Here is a 19,591-nt window from a genome sequence, read left to right on the forward strand (position 1 = left end):
GGAGGAGAGGGGAAAAAAAAAAAAAAAAAAAAAGAAGGAAAGAGTAACTCCGGTTTTCAAGTGCAAAGATTTGTAAGTTGGGGAATATTCAAATATTAGCACAAGCCATACCCTCCATATTCCATCACGTTCAGCATAGGAAATAGATGGTAGGTAAATTACATTTTACACTCTCAGGTTTGGGCTCAATTGTAACTTTATAGAATGTCTTTCAAATATTTCAATCTCATATATTTTTTATTATTTCATTTGAATTTCATATATCCGTTAAAAAAAATATGTTAAGTCAACCATTAAATGATGACAATGGGATCTATATTTGTGCTTATGTGACTTCCAACTTGCTCTTTGTAGATAAAAACCAATACAAAGAATAATTAATAAAACATCAATTTACCAAGGCAGTTTACATGTAAATTCTAGTACAATAACTTAATTTTGTTGATTTTTACAATATAACTTGTTCGTGAAACGCTAGTGACATCTATAAGGCCAAATTGAACTTTTCTGAAGTGTAGTAAAACAAAACACAGATATCTCTCACAAGCTAGTTTGCTTGAAAAAATCAAAATTAAAACATCATCTCCAAGCTACTTAGAATACAATCTAATAATATTATTTTTCATTTATAAACGAGAAATTATATAAATAAGATGTTTAAGTTCGATTATGCGTGAGTGAGTTTTCTAGTTCCCTTGAAAACAAAAATAAAATAACCATAAAAAGTAATGTTAACATGTGTGCAGATGAGACTCAGTTTCTAAAAGGCCATCCTCACAATGTTGGCAGGAGCCAGTGAGAACAACACGTCCAGCGACCTCCTACCCCTTCACACTCTAAGGGGTTTCTAGGAAGGGAACCGAAGTTTAGGAGGTTGAGCCTCATGAGTAAAGGATTTGGATCGTCGAAATTTGATTCAACGTCTATAAACATAATACGTTTTTAAAAAGTATAATAATTACAATCGTTGGATTAAATTTTAATTGTTCGTGTGATTTGCTTAGGAAGGGATCCGATTCCTCTCGGAAGGAAGGGTAGGGCTCCAACCGCCATGTGGGACGTGTCTGTTCTCTTGTGGGTAAAACTGGAAAGTCAAATGCAAATCTCCTGGTCCTCGACGAGCCGGGTGGATGGAGAGATAGATGCTTAATCTCACCAGCAATCACTTAATTAAATACAAGATTAGGACTGGTATGACATCAGCCACGTGTAAGAAGATGATGACGATAAAGAGGCGCGCCCTTTTCAACAACAACCAACCATTGTCAAAGGCTACAAGGCTAGTGGTTGTCTTAACCATTTGGGAAAACACCACAATGAGTGGGAGTCACTTTGGGCCCCACCATATAATCCCTAAATGGTGCTTGCACCATTTGAATCTCATTCCAATCATTCCGCTTTGCAAACAGATCTAATTACCGACAAATTACAGACTGATACAATTTGAATTTCTTCTGTTCAGACACTAGTATATATAAGATTGTAATTTAGAGAAATAGTTTGCAAAAAGATGCAGGAAGCCAAATTGTAGTGTTGTTTGTTTATTTATCCCCTTCACATCACACGTGAGCACAATCATCTGTCATACTTTTATCACCAAACATCAAGACCCACAATCTCCTCCTCAAAGCTTCTGCCAGCACCATATTATACGTACAGACAATATAAGGAATAAAGGTAAAGCGAACCATACAAAATTAGGGCACAAAAGGCCAAGTGAACAAAAACACCATCTTGTGACACAATTTAATTATAAAAACAAAAACCAAGAAAAAAAAAAAAAAAAAAAATTCCCAAAAGGCTTTTACCATTATATGCACTAAGACATGCACATTACACCCCCTCTTTCATATAAAATATGTCAAAAGTTCTACAGCCCTTTCTGGAAATTTAAACCTCCCAAAAAGAAAGGAAAAATAGAACACCTCTGTTACATCCTCCTTTGCCGTTCTCCCTCTTTCTGACCCAACAAAAGATCCCAACTTTTCCTGCAATTTCCCATCCTATCCTCTCATCAAACCAATCAAATTTAATTAGACTTTCACCATCAACCCTGTCAGATTGTAGACACAAAAACTACTCTTTTCAATAGGACAATTTTACCCCCACCTGTTAAACTTTCATCCCAAAATTGTGGGTTCAAATTCCGTATTCCACCTAGACCTTCCCGGTGTCTTGTGCTTGCTTCTTCTTCCACTTCTTCTTAGGCTGCCAGAGGGAGTATGCAAATTCTCGTTTCCTTGGGCAAGAATCAAGCTTTCCCTTCATTAGTACACAATCCCCGCCCACCAAAACTGATTTCAGCTTCCCTTTCCAGTCTTTCATCTGTCGATTTTATGGGGGTTGCAATGTTGCGCCGAGGGATAACTGTTCTACTCACCCGCGGGTTGTTTCTTCTGTTCAGCCGGTTTTACCTGGACCGCAGTAGGAACAGCAGCATGTACATAAGTGAAGCCTGCAGGTACAAGCTGGAGTGGCCCGGAGGATTGTGCTGCAGCAAACTGAGCACGCATAAGAGCCTGAGAGGATAAGTTACCGCCCTTCATGTTGTTGGTAGCTGCAACAGCTGCCGCCTTTGCAGGATCATTGGTGCTCATATTAGAATGTGAAACGGGAGGGCAGAGTGACAACATCCCACTCGAGGAAGTCCCAGATGAGCCTTGTGACTGCTGCTGTTGCTCGGGTCGGCGTCTTGGACCATGGTAATACCCACTTGAAGGAGATTGAGTAGAGGTGTTACTATTGGAATGTGAAGCTTGGGGCTGCATGTAGGTATTAGAGAAGAACAACTGCGCTTGCTGAAGCAATTGCTTAGATAACTGTTGTTGCTGGTGCTGTTGTTGCGGGTGTTGGTGCTGATGTTGATGTTGTTGCTGATGCTGCTGATGCTGCTGATGCAATTGTGGCTTAGTACCAGCACTCGAAGACGTAACATGGGCGTGGCCTAGAATCGAAGGGACATTCCTCCCGCCAACAGGAGACGACTTCTGACTGGGCACTGTTGGTGAGTTCTTGGCCTGCTGAGATGACAAAGACGATACTTGGCCAGCTTTATTTCCTGTGGAAGTCGAACTAGTTGTCCTGGGGCTTCCACCAGCACTCTTCGCCATTGATGAGGTTGTGGTTGTGGGCGAACCGACCATTACCGGAGGAGATGGAGACTGATTGCTACTGGCAGGCTGTAACCCTTGAGATTGGGTTGAAGCCTTCGTGCTGGCAGCAAATGAAATCTGCGTGTGGCTTTGTTGTGTCCGCCCGTGCTTCTGAGGGAGGTTTTTGAGGGACGATGAGGTTGGCGAGGCCAGAGATGATGAAGGAACTTGGGAAGTGGTTGTCCTCGCAGAGTTCTTCCACTGTGGAGATTGAGCTGGACTGGTGCTGCTTTGGACAAGGTTTTGGGGGAATGAAGATAGAGCATTAGGAAATTTCGCAGCCATAGAAGAGGTTGAAGGGAGGTGATCAGAGTACACGCTGCCATTACTCGTCGTTGGCGTTTTGTTTCGAGCTACAGCCGCAGAAAATTGCTGCTTATGAAGCTGATTCATCTGCTGCTGTTGCTGGTGATTCCGCATTTGTTGCTGGGGTGCCGGTGCATTTGCAGGGATGACAGCAGCTGGCATAGCAGAACTGGACGATCGGACAGGAGTAGAGGTGAGGTTAACAGCTCTTGCTGAACTATCAATCACATTGTTGCCCGGCATTGTAGAACCAGATGTATCAGTGATATCTGGCCTGGAAAAAGCAATGGAGTGTCCAACAGTTGATGAAGCTTTCCCCACCATGACCTTTCTTTCCTCTTCCACATTAGAGGAATCGCCTCCTCCGGTTTTCCCTTCTTCTGGAACACGATAATTCTTCTTCTGTTGTGCAGGCGCAGCCATGTACTGATGATAGTTGTGCCTAGTAACATCTGGCAAGCTCTGGAGAAATGCATGATTCATCGATGTTAGGTCAATGCCAGGAGCAGCGGTAGCACCATTTAAGGAAGCAAAAGACATGGCGAAAGTTTGGGATGCTTCAACCCCAGCCTTTGAACCCTGTAGCTGCTGCTGCTGCTTCTTTTCACTACCACTTGCACCTGTTGCACCACTGACACTTCCAATTGAAGGTGTCATCAAAGCAAAGTTTGGCGGGTGCATTGGCATTGCAAAATTCTGACCATAAATACTCATGTTCGCACGAGAGCCACGACTATCAGCAGTTGACGGGCTGTCTTCGCCACCCATTTCAGGTTCAAGTTGACGTGAAGCATGCAGGTTCTGTGGTTGCTGCTGCTGCGGCTGTATTGCTTGCGAAGGTTGGTTTTTTGAAGCAGGAAAGCTTTGCAAGCTCCCGCTGCTGCCATTGACAACACTTGGATGTGGTCTTTGCTGCTGATTTTGCAAATGCTTCTGGGACGACGAAGAACCACTTGAAATAGTAGTGTTTGGATGACCTTGTTGACTTTGATGTGATTGAGACGGCGGTGGTTGTTGCTGCTGCTGCTGTTGTAGTTGAGAAGGATGGAGCATTTGAGAAGAATAGAAAGACCCGTTAAAATAAGGCATTGCTTGAGCATGGGGTCCTCTGTAGGCTGGCTGTGCACCTACATGAGGCGGCATTGGAAATGGATATGCGTTGTTCTGCAAAATTGCCAAATACTGGGGTTCATTTCCAGCCATATTTGGGTAGTTGAAACTCATTGCTGGAGCTGCAGCAGCGGTGGCAGCTGTTGCACTCAATGAAGAGGAGGTAGGTGCACCGGACAAAGCCGCACCAGCAGCATTAAGAGACTTCACAGACCCTGGTCGAACAGCAGCAGCTGCCTGCTGCTGGCTCAATGGGAAAATGAAAGCAGGACCATGCTGAAATTTTCAATAAAGAAAACGTATCAATATTCAAACCCCCGTGACAATACCATTCAACAAATGCAACAAATAGTATCAAAACGAGGAACGTACCAAGATATTACTAGGTGCCCCGGGAGGTAGACCTTGCTGGAGCACAATTGGCTTTCTCTGCGCAGCATCCACAAGGTTTGCTGCTTGTGAAGTTTTGTCCTTCGCAGATTGAGCAGGAAACATAGAAATCCCCTGACCCTTGTCCTGTGCAGGATTCACCCCTCTACCTGGAATATTGCCAAGCAATTCTGGAGGTAATACATTGGGATTGCTGTGCTTGGCTCCCCCATACAGAGATCCCGAACCAGCTGCTACCGGCCAGAAAGGATTCATCCTTGACATTTGCTGGTGATAGAATATATTCCTCGCAATGTAGCAATGGGTTGCACACCTCTTTGGCCGAGGTTGATTAGAAAGCAAATGTGGCGGCTGCACCAGTTGAAAATTCCATTAGAAAACAAAAACACAACACAGAGCTCCACATAGTTTCAAGGGGAGCAACAACAAAAAAAATTACAAGTTCATAAAATGACCAAAAATTACATACTTGCATCGGAGCTGAAGAAACGGTGCTCCCATCCATGGATACAACTCCTTGTAAAGGCGCCATATATCTGCTGATGAGAACACATCCATTTCCCCAAAATAAGTATTATTTTAAAACCAATGAACAAGGCCAATAACAAGAAAAAAAAATGGCAAAAGAACATATAACAAAATAACAGAAGCATACCCCATTGGAGGAAGCCCGCCCGGCCAACCGGCCACAGACATCGGCAAAGGTACAGAGCCCGATTGCACTGAAGAATCAGAAGACCAAATCACTATATGAGCAACCCAAATGAGAGGTAGAGAGAGAGAGAGAGAGAGAGAGAGAGAGAGAGAGAGACTAAATTACCAGTTTTCTCATTGTTATGCTTAGCGCCATTTTGGGGCAGCTTATTTCCACTAATACTATCAGTCTTCTCCAAATCAAGCTGCAGATCAAAATTCCTTTCTTTCCCACCAACAATGAAAGAAGTCTGCTTTTTCAAATCAGCTGCTTCTGCTTCTTCCACGGCTGCTTTTGGCTTCTCAGTTTCCAAATTTGTAGGCTGCACTTCTTCATTATTGCCAATTTTCAGAGCTTTGCTGTCATCTTCTCTGCTTACAGCTTTTAATTCCTGCTAACCCAAAGTGACACACATTAATTAAAGAACGTTCAAAAACCAAAACCCATAAGATGCATATGGAAGAGGTGGTCCCCACTCACCGTTTCTGCATCTACGGAGATAAAATCAACTTCACCATCCCTTTCTGGAGGAGCCTATATTTTTATATAGGCATCAACAACCCAAAAAAAATTCAATATTACTAATTTATCCTTTAAAAAGGGGAAAATATGAAGGAAAAATAAATGAAAAATTGATGAAGCTCACCATCAGATCTATCTGGAACTTTTCTTCTCGGTGGTTTTCAACCTCTGGGATTATTGAATTCCTGGAAAAAAAACCCATGAACGAACAGAAAATTAGAAAATAAAAAAATAAAAAATCGAAGAAATCGAAAAAAATGAAGTGTTAAAAAAGAATCAATCGTTGATGCTCACGGTTTGGTCAGTGTGATTTCTTCACATTTATCATCCAATCTGAGGCCAGTAGGTTCCTTCTCGGGATATCGAGGTTCCTCCTTGCTCGTTTTAACATTTCGACTCTCCGATTCATCGTTCGCTGGCCTTGACTTTGACACCGCGTTGCTCTCCGGCCTAATTGACTCCGGCTGAGCCTCCTGCGATGCCGGAACAGCTTGAGAGTGGGGCAAATCATACGAAGACCCACCATTTTCAGCTGCAGATCCTGGGTTTTTTTCCAAATTCGGACCGGAAGTCTCAACCTCAGCAGGCTGATCAGCCACCACTTTGGCCGTAGAAGAAATGGGACTGTTTTGAACTGCCGGGTTCTCGTCGTCATACTTCACGGGTCGCGGTCTTTTCCTCTTGGGTGCTGCGGATTCGAACCAAAGACACCAAATTTCCATCAGTCACGATAAAAACACAAAGAACCCAACTCTGTTTGCTCACCGAAAAACCAAGCGATTCAATCCCTTTTTCTCAGTCTCTCAGCAACCAAACGGAGCATTTGGGGTACCCAAAAAGAAATGAACAAAACCGAGAGCTCCGTGAGCTTATAATACCCACCGACGGCGGACATGGAAGTGAAAGAGGAGCCAGAATTCTGAGGGAAAGGCGACGTCAACTGAGGAACCACACACGGCGAGTTCGAGATCGGCGACGAAACTCTTGATTTGGCGTCGCTGGTAGATTTGTTGTTGGCTTCTCTGGATTCGAACTTAATCGAATCGGTGGTGGTAACTTCTTGCTTCGTCGGCCCCTGCGGCTGCCTATTCATCCCGTACAACACCGCCGCGATCTCTCTTTCTATCTCATCCTGATTGGACGACGCCGTCTTGGTCGACGACGATATCTTCGGCGGCCGAAGTTTGGGTCCGTTTGGCTTCTGCAACAAAAAAAAGTCACTAAATGTTAGAAATGAAAACAAGCAAAAAAGCAGAGAAATGAATTGAATTTGATGGATTTGAAGGCCAACCAGCCTCTTCCGGACAACCGAGGCGTGAGAAGAAGAAGGCGAAGTCGGAGCCGGGCCAGCCATCAGCGACGCGCTTGGCCGAACAGGCGATGTTGAAGCCTGGCGGTGAATTTGGTCTCCAACAACACCGCAACTTGAAGGCCATTCGTTAGACCTCTTCGTCGACGCTGAAAAAAAAAAAATATTCAGAATCCCGGAATCCATAATATTCACACAACCAGCTTTTTTCCATTGAATCACTTGATTTCTGCTCTACCTGACCGTGCTTTTCGGGGCACCGAAACGCCAATCATCTCGTCGGTGACCTTCAAAGTCGTGAGCGGCCTGAAATGCTTGTTGCTATTAAGATTATGAACCGGCGAGAAGCTCTTCCGGTGATTTAACATCGACGACGATAGAGATGCCGTTGACGATGGGTGGTTCGGCGGAAGCATCCGAATTGACGACCCACCGCCGCCGACCACACCTCCCTCGTCTTCGTCCTCGTCTTCGTCGTTTACACTCTCCTCGGAACTATCGTCGCCGCCGTCTTCTCTATTGCTTCCGTGCATCAACCTATCGCCTCTCCGCCTCTTGCTCCGGCTCAACCGATCCCTATCGCGGTCTCGGTCTCGGTCCCGGTCCCGGTCTCGGTCCCTCTCTCGATCCCGATCTCGATCCTTCTTCCGATCTCTGAGCCTCGACGTCTCTGGTAACTCCACCGGACCATCGTCCTCTGCAAAAACCAAAAAATCGAAAACCAAAACAACCATCAAAACGAATCGAAAAACCAGCAGCTGGGTATTGTTAAAAGGGCTTAGATCTGTTAGGAGGCCGCACCTGGAGAGTCTCTGAGGCTGCTACTTCTGTGTCTCCGCCGTGACAGGCCATTTGGGGCCGCCGTAGCTGACCTTCTCGCATCTCTATTCCTATCCATATCTAATAAAACTACCTACCAACAAATCAGCTACACACAGGACTCTAATCCCATCTCTCATCACCGGAAATCCATCATAATTCGCCGGATAATTTAGTCAAACCCACCGGATTTGCATGCTCCGAGCTCCCAACCCCGACAACGATCTCCTCTCTCACAAAGCTATTCCCACACCCAAATATCTCAAGCTTTGCACATCTTCTCCACCTCTCACTCTCTCTCTCTCTCTAGCCCCCTTTCCCCTCTCTCTTTCTCTCTCTCTATTTCCAACTCTCTCTTCTTTTTATGCTCTCTATCAGTCTGTCTCATCCTCTTTTTAGGTATTTCACTCCGAGCGAAACCACTCCAAAGCCTCGTTGACGGCCACGATTCACCTGCTGCATCGCATCGTCCTATCTCAGCCCTACATTCCGAGACACATCCTGCGGTTCATTTAACCCTCACCGACATGGCAAAATCCTCGCCGTCCATACCCTGCCCCCACTTTTTCGGTCTGTACAGCCACGTGTCAGCATTTTTATTTTTCTTCCTACCCAAGCTTCCATGTTTTCTCACCACGTACTTTTATAATATAAAAATCATTAAACAAATCAATAAATACCGATAATTAATGAATATCGATAAGATAATGTCTTTTAATTATTTTATTCCCCTATAAAAACAAAGAGCACTGTTGCCCACGAATCCACAATCAGGGTAAATATTAAACAAAATAAAAAATAAAACCAAGAAATTATCCTAAGCGACGTCGTTAACCGGTTATTCCCGGTCACAGAGACCTCGGTAAAAGCAACGTGACAATCAAAAGGAATCCGCATGACCGCAGATGGTATGGTTCCAACCGGTCAAATTCATCATTTCCGATCCCACGTTTTTTGTTTTTCCATTTTTTCTCCCTTTCTGTATATTTTTGTTTAATTAATACCGAATGATGGCAAAAATCTAAAACAATTTCCGCAAATTGACAACAGTCGCCCCCCCTGAATGGAGCCAGATGGGCATTCCACGGTCCAGATGTCGCCGTTACCGGTAACGCAAAGTTTCCTCGCCGTCGGATCGCTTTCATACGTGGCGATATGTTAATTAATAAAGAAACTCAAAACCCAGATTCGTCCTAGCTGTCACCGAACTAAAAGAGCTCGTGCGTGCCGATCAGTGCACCTCATTTGGACCGTACGATCCAGCCATCCGACGGTTGATACAGAAGCAGGAGCGAGGGAAGGAAACTCGGGTCACGGTCACGGAACTTCCGAGAAGTGTGGGTCCCACGTTCGCTGCCGATCTAGAAATTATTTCCTCGCGTTGGGCTATTGTCACGTTTGTGGGATATGGCAGCCTAGTGTGACGTGTACTGGCTCCACCATTAAAATGTAGAATAATATTAAAATATTTTTCCCCTGTTTTTCGCTCGGTCAAATTTTACATAAAAAAATAAAAATATATAAATAAAAGGTGGATAAAAACTGCTCTTTTCCGGCTCTGACTCCACGCGCCTATGGCCGAGTTCACATTCAATTACCCAGATACAGCTTTTCACTCGTGGCAGAGTCGTTTTCTATACGTGTCCCTATATTATTTTGACACGTTACCTTTAATCTGCTGATTTGTCGCCTCGGATCTCGCTATTAGCTACTTTTCTACGCTCACAAGATAGTAAATATCTTTTTGCTCGGAGGCCTTCCGATATCCCCACCTGGCTGTCACATTCGTTTCAAGTGGCCGTTTAAAGTCGTAGAACACAGCTAGGTGGGTTAATTAATGCTCCACAAAAACTCAAATGAAGTATAATTTGAGGGACAAAGTGTGGCCACGTCAGACTTGGCCCCGCCGGAAAGGGTTGACCCACCACAATGGATCCCCTTCTCCAGCTTTTGTCGCTTTGCGGGGGCTCTGGCTTTTCGTTCCCTCGCTATCGTGAAGTCCAGAAGGTGTGCCACGTGTCCGAGAAACGTGCTACGTCATTTTCCTACGTGGCATTGTTTATGGCTGTTTACGTAAAACCCTAGCCATCAACCACACCAAAGCACACATAAATCACACAAACATAAGTTGCGTCACAATAAGAAAATATTATTGTAGTTATATTATTAACCTGTTAAATTGATGATTATACTTTGTTCAAGAACTTTGTTACAGTTGAATGCTTACCATACAAATAACTGGATATTAACCAAGGTACATCTGAGTTCAGCTGCATTGTGATTGGTCGTCATGTTGAAACATATCGAGTTCCATGTGCAAGGATTTATGTATAGTTGTTATAATAACCATCCGACTATTTATCCAAGTCTTTTGCTTTACGAATTTGGTATCAGAACCAAATTTAGCATTTTAATAGTGTAATTATAATAGTAAAGTACTTTGAGGAAGGAAGTCATTAACACAACTGCTAGCACACACTTGTTTTATTTTGTATGTACACTAAATATTATTGTCTTTGTAGACCCTGTCAACCACATCCACTAGGTAATTATTGTCCTAGACACCTAGTTATAACTAGCATAAAGAGAAGATTAGCATATATTTAAAAAAGAATTAGCAAAACTTTAAAGAAGCAGAAGCCACTAGGGCTAGCCTAATGGTGGTGAGGGTGTGGGGAAAGGGGTGGGGTGGTATAGGTCCTAGGTTTGATGAACGAGGTGGGTAAATGGGTGGGGTAGAAAAAAATTTTTGAAGAAGCAGAAGTTTTATCTTGATTATATTGAACACTCTTCATTTATTAATAAATATAATAACACATAAGTGCAGCATAGAGTTTTAGAAGCAAAAAGAGCAACATATCAAACTTTAGAGACCCTGAGATAAGAAAGAGAGTTTCTAAAAAAACCAATTAGCCGTAACTTTAGAGAAATGTAGACTGTAATTTATGATAGATTATCTTAATTTAGAAATTAGCGAACCTTAAAAAAGGAAAATCACTCTAGATCAAAATAGTTTAGTTTGTTATTTTCCTTTAAGAAAACATAATCATATGTTGCATGGTGAAGAAAATCCACAAGTCAATAGTATTGTAGATCTTATTATTAGTCAAGCAGAAAATATAAAATTAGAAAATAATAAGCATAATTATTTGTTAAACTAGTTGTTAGAGCATTTTCAAAAAAAATCCATAAAAACAATTAGACAAAATTTAGATTATATTACATCTCAGTTAGAAGATAATAATAAAAATATTCAAAGGTTTCCAATGAAAAGAGAGATAAAAGAGCTTATTGACCTTATAGATAGTAAGCCTAAGCAAGTAGATCTTAGATCACTAAAAATAGTTGAACAATTAAAATTAGAAGTTCAAAAAATTGGATTAGTGCAAAAAAAGTTGAGTGAACAAGTAGATAAGTTACATTATAAAATAGATAGATTATTAGTTTAATGACCGATTCTAGAACTAATAGAAAATATATTCAAGTTTTGAAAGAAATTAGTAAGTTAGATAAAGAACCAGTAGGTTTAACAGATTTTTCAACACTGGTAGCTAGTAGTAATATCCCTATTAGACAAAATAATTTAATTATTCAACTATTTTGAGTTTAGCTGAAAAATTAGACCAAGTTGAAGAACAAATAGCAAAACTAAATCAAGTTTTACATAACGCATCTTCATCACTTCCACCATCTTTGTTAGAAAAATTAGAAAATTTAATTTTAAGTACAAATAATCATATTAGAAGACCTAAGATAAATCCTTTTGATAACAAAAAATGGAACTCTTTAGAAGAAAATGAAAAGAAATAATTAGAGCTGAAGATATTTATCCAAACGAAGAAGGAGCACAAGAATTATTAGAAGATGTTTTGAGAGAACACAGAGAAATAAATATAATTTGTATCAACTAGGTTTATTTGAAAATAGAAGTAGAGTTGTAAGTAGCATCAGTCAACATGAAGTTAGTTGTATTAATAAAGAAGTTACACTTAATTTACTTAGTAAAAAAGTAGTTACTCACGTGAGAAAATCACATTATAGTCAAATTCATATGGGAACAATTTGATTGGAATAGCATGATTAACTAGAGCACAAATAGGCACAAAAACATTAGTATACATATATGATGATAGATGGTATAATCACCAATAAGCAGTAATAGCAACAGCTGAAGTAGACTTGAGTTCAAATTTAGCAGTCATAGGTTGTATTCCTAATTATGTTATGACGATTAATAAATTTAGTAAATATATTAAAGTGAGCATAAGAACAAAAATTTATAATATGAAAGGAGAATATAAAAAATTTTGTATTAGTTTAATTTTTAATATATATTGAAAAAGTGTCTGATAAATATAATCATAAGTTTAATTTAGAATTTCAAATTTTAGTTCAAACATTTGGTAGTAAACATGTAAATATAAGAAAAGCAAAACTCATATATAATAAATTTTCAGAAGAAACTCAATCGACATTACCTAACTTAAGTAACGAGAAATAGACAGCCAGATAGGGTACAAATATATGAAACTAATATAGGAGAAGCAACAATTAGATTTAGTAATTATAAACAATTAGAAAATATAGAAGATGATGAGAGTGAGATTGAAAATGAGAGTATTCACATGGCTTTTGATAATTGAGATGTTAATTTAGTTGAGCAAAATTTTGATCATATTATAGATAAACTTATAGAAGATATTTATCATTTAGATGAAAAACAATACTTAGAAAAATATAAGACATGTGATTTAGGACTACATAGAATTTCAGATGAAGAGATGAAAAAAAAAAAAAATTTTAGAAATATGAGTAGAACATATTTTAGGATCAAAAGAATATAATAATTTATTAAACTTGAAAGTAGAATGTAATCCAGCAGAAGAAAGTAGTACATCAGGAGTAGAAAATCCATGATATACATGTAGAACTGATCAACAATTTTTGAGACAAACAAATTAACAATATAATGAACAAGCATGAATAGATTATATGGAAGAAAGTATGATGAAACCACCTATAAAAAATAGGATTCCATATTTGAGAGAATTAGAATAAATTAATATAGCATGTAATATATTAAATTTAGATAATGTAGATTCACAAGATTGGGAGAGAATAATTAAGAGATGGAAAATGACACACTCGACCCTGAAATCCTCCAAACACCAAGGTAGGCACGTGTTGGCCAACACCCGAAGGTGACGAAGCCATACTAACATGCATGAAAACAATGAAGAAAGAACGAACATAAATAAAAACTCGTAAATTTAACTATAGTGAATATGCAATTGTGGAACGTGTTCAGAATATACAATTAATCCAGAACATTTAAGAATGAGTATTACACAAATGTACGAACAAAGGAAAGGGTCCTACACCGAGAAGACTCAAAGATACTGATGCAGGAGTGCCTTGACGCCAGAGGTAGGTGGTCATCGTAGTCAAAAGGTGGTGATAAAGGTGTGTCGTTGTTACCATGCCGGTGTGTATATGTGTGTGTGGGCGTTGGTCGCCAGAGATGAAAGAGCACAGAGAGTCGAGATGAAAGGGAGAGAGAGATATAGCTGTGAGAGATGGTGAGTTCATAGGGAGATGAGGGATTGGGCCGAGGACAAAACCAAAAGGGGTAGGCCCCTTTAGGCACGCCAATTAAGACCAAAAGCAAAATTTCAAAATATCTTTCCACCACAGTGAAATTACCAAGTTGCTCTTCTGTTTCGTAAAGTTCAGGACGAATCATTACAAATTTCGTCCCCGAAATTTGAAATAACTTACTATACAAAAATACTTGAAGATAAGAAGAAGAATATATGTAACGAAGAAATCAAGTCAGCGTGGTTGCATCAAAAGGAATATACCACACCGTTGCGATCAAGTTGCAAAGATTCCTCTTTCATACCTCCAAGCTCATACTTTCTTCCTCCATCAGTATAAAAGTAGAAACATACTATATAAAAATATAGAGTCGAAAATATATCATAACGTAAGGTCAAGAATACGTACACATACCCAGATAACGTCAAAATAGATATGTATTAACATAGAGGTTGAAAACTTGTACTGCATTTAAAATTGAAAGTGGAAGAGACTTGCCCAAACATTTCTAACGTGAAAAATACAAATATATACCTATAATAAGTAAGTTCAAAAAAATACTTGGACCGAGAAAAAAAACACTGAAAATGAAAATGGGTCTCACCTAAGCATTCGTACGTCACGTACTCCAAGAATAGGTGTGTGTCTTTGGGTCAAGCTCCAACCATAACTAATCAGTAACAACTACCATAGACGGATCTACCTACTCACTTGCTTAACGAACCCAACGAATAAGCCATTGATATTACAGTCTGCGGCTCGCAATATCGACAACAGATTGTTGTCTTGATAAGCTAGTACTAATTTCCCAAGGGTGCAAAATTATCATTTTGTCCAACTCCAAGGTGACATCATCTGAAATACATTGTTTCTCATATTGTAATTTGATCGTTCGAATACCAGTTCGGCCTATAGACTCTATCATACCAAGTTTCAAATAGTGCCATACTTAAATCGAAAATAAAAATTGTTGTCGTAAACAAACTCCAAAAGAGATTGATGCAAATTCTAACCATGATGAAACCACATAACGCATAAACATAACACATCATCCAAGGTTTATATAGCTTGTTCAGACTGTCCAATAGTCTGAGAATGAAAAACGGTACCAGACAATAACTTAGTACCAATGGCCTTCAAGAAAACTTCACTGAGTGAAACACGCATCACGATGAGTTATAATAGTGACGTCACACCCCAATTGAACAATGTGAAACACACAGCCTAAGTGAGTTGATTCATTGAAAAATTTCTCTCGAATTTAGCGAAAAGCTATACCGAGAAGGCTAAAAGAACATCAAGAATTTAAGGGTCAAAACAAGTCCAACAATCTAAAGTACAAGGTAACTGAAGTGAATGTGTAACCTTGTTGCAAAAACACGTGTAAGTACCAAACTTGATTTTTGTGATGGTAAGTCGAGATGGTTGAGCGTAGATTCGACTCGCATAGTAGTCTAAAGTAATTAGATATGCAGGAACTCAAACATTTCTCATTCCAATATTCACAACAACTTGTTACAACAATAAGCTCAAGGATATTCGATCATTAATGGTAATGATTCGCTTGATAAGGTGTTAATGGGTAATTAAATGACTGATGGTCTCAGCTAAAACTTTCATATTTGAGTGGTCTTCCTGAACAGTCTGTCTACTTTAGAAATGATATGAAGTGTTGTAGGGTAACGACGAACCCAAAGTTGACTAGAATGCCTTCCAGTACTAGAAGGTGAATCTGGGTGAGTTGACCAACAAGTACCAAAGCGTCATCGTAGGCTCCACGTGTACAAGGTGGTTTGTACAGGAACTCTATAGTGACACTCACCCGCTTCCAATCGTATCCCCAATGAGTGCTCGATAACCCAAGAAGGATAACTGTGTAAATTTCTCCCCACCTCCAAACATAAATTGAAAGAAATTGAGATAAGCCCGATGACTTCCATCTCACCTCTTCCACTTACCAGTGAATCAGACGCATACTCACATATTCAGCGATATCATATTCATACAATACCAGTAATAAAGCGAACAAAAACAATGGTAAAATTTAATACTGCCAGCATGCATGTCATACGCTAAAATGTGAGCCTTATCAAGAATTTTCATTTTTCACAGCTTTCTTATCCTTAGGCAAGAACAATTCGTTTCTTATCAACAAAGTTCAAACTCTCAGGACTTTCAAATCCCGTCTTATGTCATCCGATACTTGCTCTTTCAAACTCACATATTACTTATCAAATTCTTGGGTTTCCTACCCGAAATCTACCAATACATGTTTGACTTAGAAGTGAACCAACAATACTCATCGTGGATCAGATGCCAAAGTACAGCCAATTCCTCAAAGAGAAAGCAATAGTGGATGACACGCTCGACCCCAATATTCTCCAAAACACCAGGGTAGACACTTGTTAGCCGACACTCGAAGGTGACAAAGCCATATTAGAATGCATGAGAACTAGAAAGAAATAACTAACATAAATAAAACTTGTAAATTTAACTATAATGAATATGCAATTATGAAACTTGTTCAGAGCATACAACTAAATTAGAACACTGAAGAAGGGAAAAATACTCGAATGTACGAACAAAGGAAAGGGTCCTACACCAAGAAGGCTCGAAGATAACGATATAGGAGTGCCTTGACGCCAGTATTGTACACCTTGATTCTAAGTCCTGAGGTGGTGCAAAACAAAACATGAGTGGACCAAGTTGATATATAAGTAATACTAAAACGATTATTCATCAACGTACTAACCTCTAAGGTTTATGAAAACTCAATAGTATAATATGTAATAGGTTTTTTGAAAACCCTAGCATGCCATAAAACTTCATTAAACATATATTATATATAGTGTGCTTAGTAGTGGTATCAAAATCCCCCGAAAGCCTTACATCACAAGACTGAAGCCATATATAAATATCTTTCGGCCGAAGCCACCTACAAATGACTGGCCGAAGCCATATATAAGTATCTTTCGGCCGAAGCCACTAACCAAACGCCTAGCCGAAACCATATAAATATCATCCACCCGTAGGCACATAGTATGACTAACCACTAGGTAAGCACATAAAATCATGAACATAATCTTTCCAAAATATATTTCATCGAAGCTCAATAGCTTAAACATCATATCATAAATAATAGGAGCGTTCTAGCTCAAATCATCATCATAAACCAAATTCATAAATATATATATATAATCATTTTATTTCAAAGAATGTAAATTCAATAAAGCATGATATTTCATAAAGCGTAAATCCAATTTACTTATAAACGTTTCATAAAACGTAGTCATAAATTCGTACTTTTCATGTATGCATTTCTAATAGTAAAATCATGTATTTTAGAAAATGCCCACTCACAGACACTTTGCCGTCGCAGAGCCATGCAAATTAGAGAAGATGGAAACGCCACAAACAATTACACCTAAGCACATAAATGTACCAATTAATAAAACTATACTAAAACGATTAAACTTGGGAAAACGGATGCCAGAAATGGATTCAGGACGTCAAAAAACTTAAAGGGGGACATCGGCCCATTGGGTACGCTCACATACCGCCACAAGGTGGCACCTTGAACGCCCACGCTTCAAGTTAGGTCGCCTGAAAGTTGGTCGGAAAAGTCATCGGGGCCGTCGTGGACGGCGGCATAACATAGTACCTCCGATGGAGGCGCGTGTACTCTATGAGCCGGGCAGACAGGTGCCCACAAGCAGACCCACCCGTCGACTGGATTTTAGGATCCGACCCGGTTTCTGGGTTTGGTCTTGGGCCAAGGTTTGGGTTTTGGCCGCAAAGTTTAGGCCAGGTTTCAACTTGGATTTTGGATCTGGGTTTGAGGGTTTGGGTCAAGTCGACCCGGTTTCAGGCCATAGCTTGGCCGGATTCTGGGCACCATTTCAAATGCTCATAACTTATTCGATACTCAACCACATCAAGTAATTCAAAAATGAAAGTTGTAGTTCTCAACGAGATAAAGAGAATGGAACTTTGCACGATGGCTAACTTATCGTGATTTGACCGAAAAAAGCCTCGAAAGTGGCGGTGCTTGCCGGAAAACTGGGAAAAGCTACTCCAAGCTATTTTCTGCATTTAACATGTAGGTACAACTTAAAACAAGCTTCGATCTATCCTTAAAACACATCTCATGGGTTTCTAAAAGCTTACCTATGCTGGAAAATCCCAAAATTAGGTCAGAGTTCGTTGGGGAAAATGATGAACAATGGCACTGCCATTATTGGGGTTCCATAAAGGTCTGCCTGGGGTTCTAAAGGTCCCTACGTCTAGTGGGAAAGATTTTGTTGTTGTTGAGCTCGGGGATGATGATGAGGAAGGGTTGCAAAGGAGATAGAGAGTTCGAGGAGTTTAGGGAAGTAGGAGAGAAAGATGAGGGGAGAGATGAGAGAGAAAGTGAATCACGAGAAATGAGAGAGAATAATAGAGAATGGGCTTGGGGACCAACAAGGAAAGTGGGCCCCACCAGGCACACCATACAAGATCCAAAAGCAACCATTGAAAAATATCTTTCAACCCTAATGAAATTACCAATTTGCCATTCCGTTCCAAAATCCGTAAAATTATTTGGGACAGGTCGTTACAGTGGAACATGCATAGCTCGGAGGGAGGTAAGTTGTCCATGAGATTTCTGACTGAGAGCATCAGCTATGACTATTGCCTAACCAAGATGGTACTCAAAAGTGCAATCAAAATCACACATGAGTTCCATCCACCTCTTATGTCTCAAACTGAACTATTTATGTGTGAAAACACACTACAACTTCTTTGGTCAGAAATGATGCAACACTTCTTGATGTAGAGGAAACGCCACTAGATTTTACTGCAAGGGAGATTGTTACCAGCTCTAGATCATGAATATGATAATACTTTCCATGAGGTCCAAGATGTTTGGGAGCATAGGCGATGACCTTCCCATGCTTCATCAGAACAACCCCAAATGTGACAAGGACGCCAAAACAAGAGACTTTAAAACTCACCACTAAAGTCAAGAAAAGCAGGGACAAGAGCATGAGTAAGAAGATATTCCAAACACCCAAAAAGTTCCATTTTCAACCTTCGTCCCACATGGATTTCTACCAAGAAAGGGTGTCATTAGGTTTTCAAGTAAGACGGTACCCTTTGGCCCAAGATTGTAAATAGTATGGTTCACTTCATGCGGTTCAAACCGTTAAGATGAACTCGCATTACTCGGTCATGTTGCATCAGCGTGCAGCTAAACATTCAATAACACTTTACCGTATAATTCAAAATTCATTGATGTCATTGAAAAGTGTAAGAACAAAGGTCAAACGAGACAATACCTAGTTGTCAGAGACTTCGTTCACCTTCAACAACTCAAACAAAATTGATTGGTTTCTTAGCCAAAAAGGAAATAGGGCTATGCTCAAAGAATTGTTAAGAACTGCTGATAGATATTGATAAGACCAAGGATATTTCATATTTCACAACACTATGTGTTGATTTCAATTTCCAATGGTCATACCCATTTTGGAAATTGATAAGAATAACGTCTGTTACAAAAAGGTCTCCCAAGAAAAGTATCTAGTTTAAACGAAACAACGTTTGACGAATTTGGTGTACAACAGATTGTCGATGTGTGGTGAACTTGACCTCGTTGTTGGAATAAGCAAGAAGGTTATCCATAGAATAATCGTCGATAACTATTCTGAAGGT

At 40.1% G+C, this 19,591-nt stretch overlaps 1 protein-coding gene across 4 annotated transcripts; it reads right to left on the reverse strand.

The window, feature by feature from the left end:
- Positions 1-1,790: 1,790 nt before the first annotated feature.
- Positions 1,791-8,678, reverse strand: LOC137736456 (protein TIME FOR COFFEE). 4 transcript variants are annotated; one of them, XM_068475721.2, is made up of 12 exons: positions 8,285-8,678; positions 7,722-8,180; positions 7,466-7,632; positions 7,057-7,375; positions 6,469-6,862; positions 6,299-6,359; positions 6,133-6,186; positions 5,779-6,043; positions 5,614-5,680; positions 5,428-5,494; positions 4,941-5,309; positions 1,791-4,844 (listed from the first exon to the last, which is right to left on the reverse strand). In XM_068475721.2, exons 1-12 carry the CDS (start codon positions 8,379-8,381, stop codon positions 2,373-2,375), a joined length of 4,791 nt encoding a protein of 1,596 aa, XP_068331822.2. In that variant the 5' UTR covers positions 8,382-8,678; the 3' UTR covers positions 1,791-2,372. The 4 variants fall into 4 exon arrangements, with proteins under 4 accessions (XP_068331822.2, XP_068331821.2, XP_088539470.1 ...); XM_068475720.2 differs by having other exon boundaries at positions 5,428-5,497; XM_088683344.1 differs by lacking the exon at positions 6,133-6,186.
- Positions 8,679-19,591: the final 10,913 nt, after the last annotated feature.

Source organism: Pyrus communis, chromosome 13, assembly GCF_041283825.1.
Source record: "Pyrus communis isolate YQ-2024b chromosome 13, ASM4128382v1, whole genome shotgun sequence".
Classification (NCBI taxonomy): domain Eukaryota; kingdom Viridiplantae; phylum Streptophyta; class Magnoliopsida; order Rosales; family Rosaceae; genus Pyrus; species Pyrus communis.

Bases quoted from the DNA above. Each gene is read 5' to 3' on its own strand.
- LOC137736456 (XM_068475720.2), bottom strand. From the start codon at position 8,381: ATGGATAGGAATAGAGATGCGAGAAGGTCAGCTACGGCGGCCCCAAAT. The intron at 7,633-7,721 runs GTAGAGCAGAAA...TTTTTTTTTCAG, and splicing joins GCCCCGAAAAGCACGGTCAG to CGTCGACGAAGAGGTCTAAC. The intron at 5,681-5,778 runs GTAATTTAGTCT...CTGATTCTTCAG, and splicing joins GCATAACAATGAGAAAACTG to TGCAATCGGGCTCTGTACCT.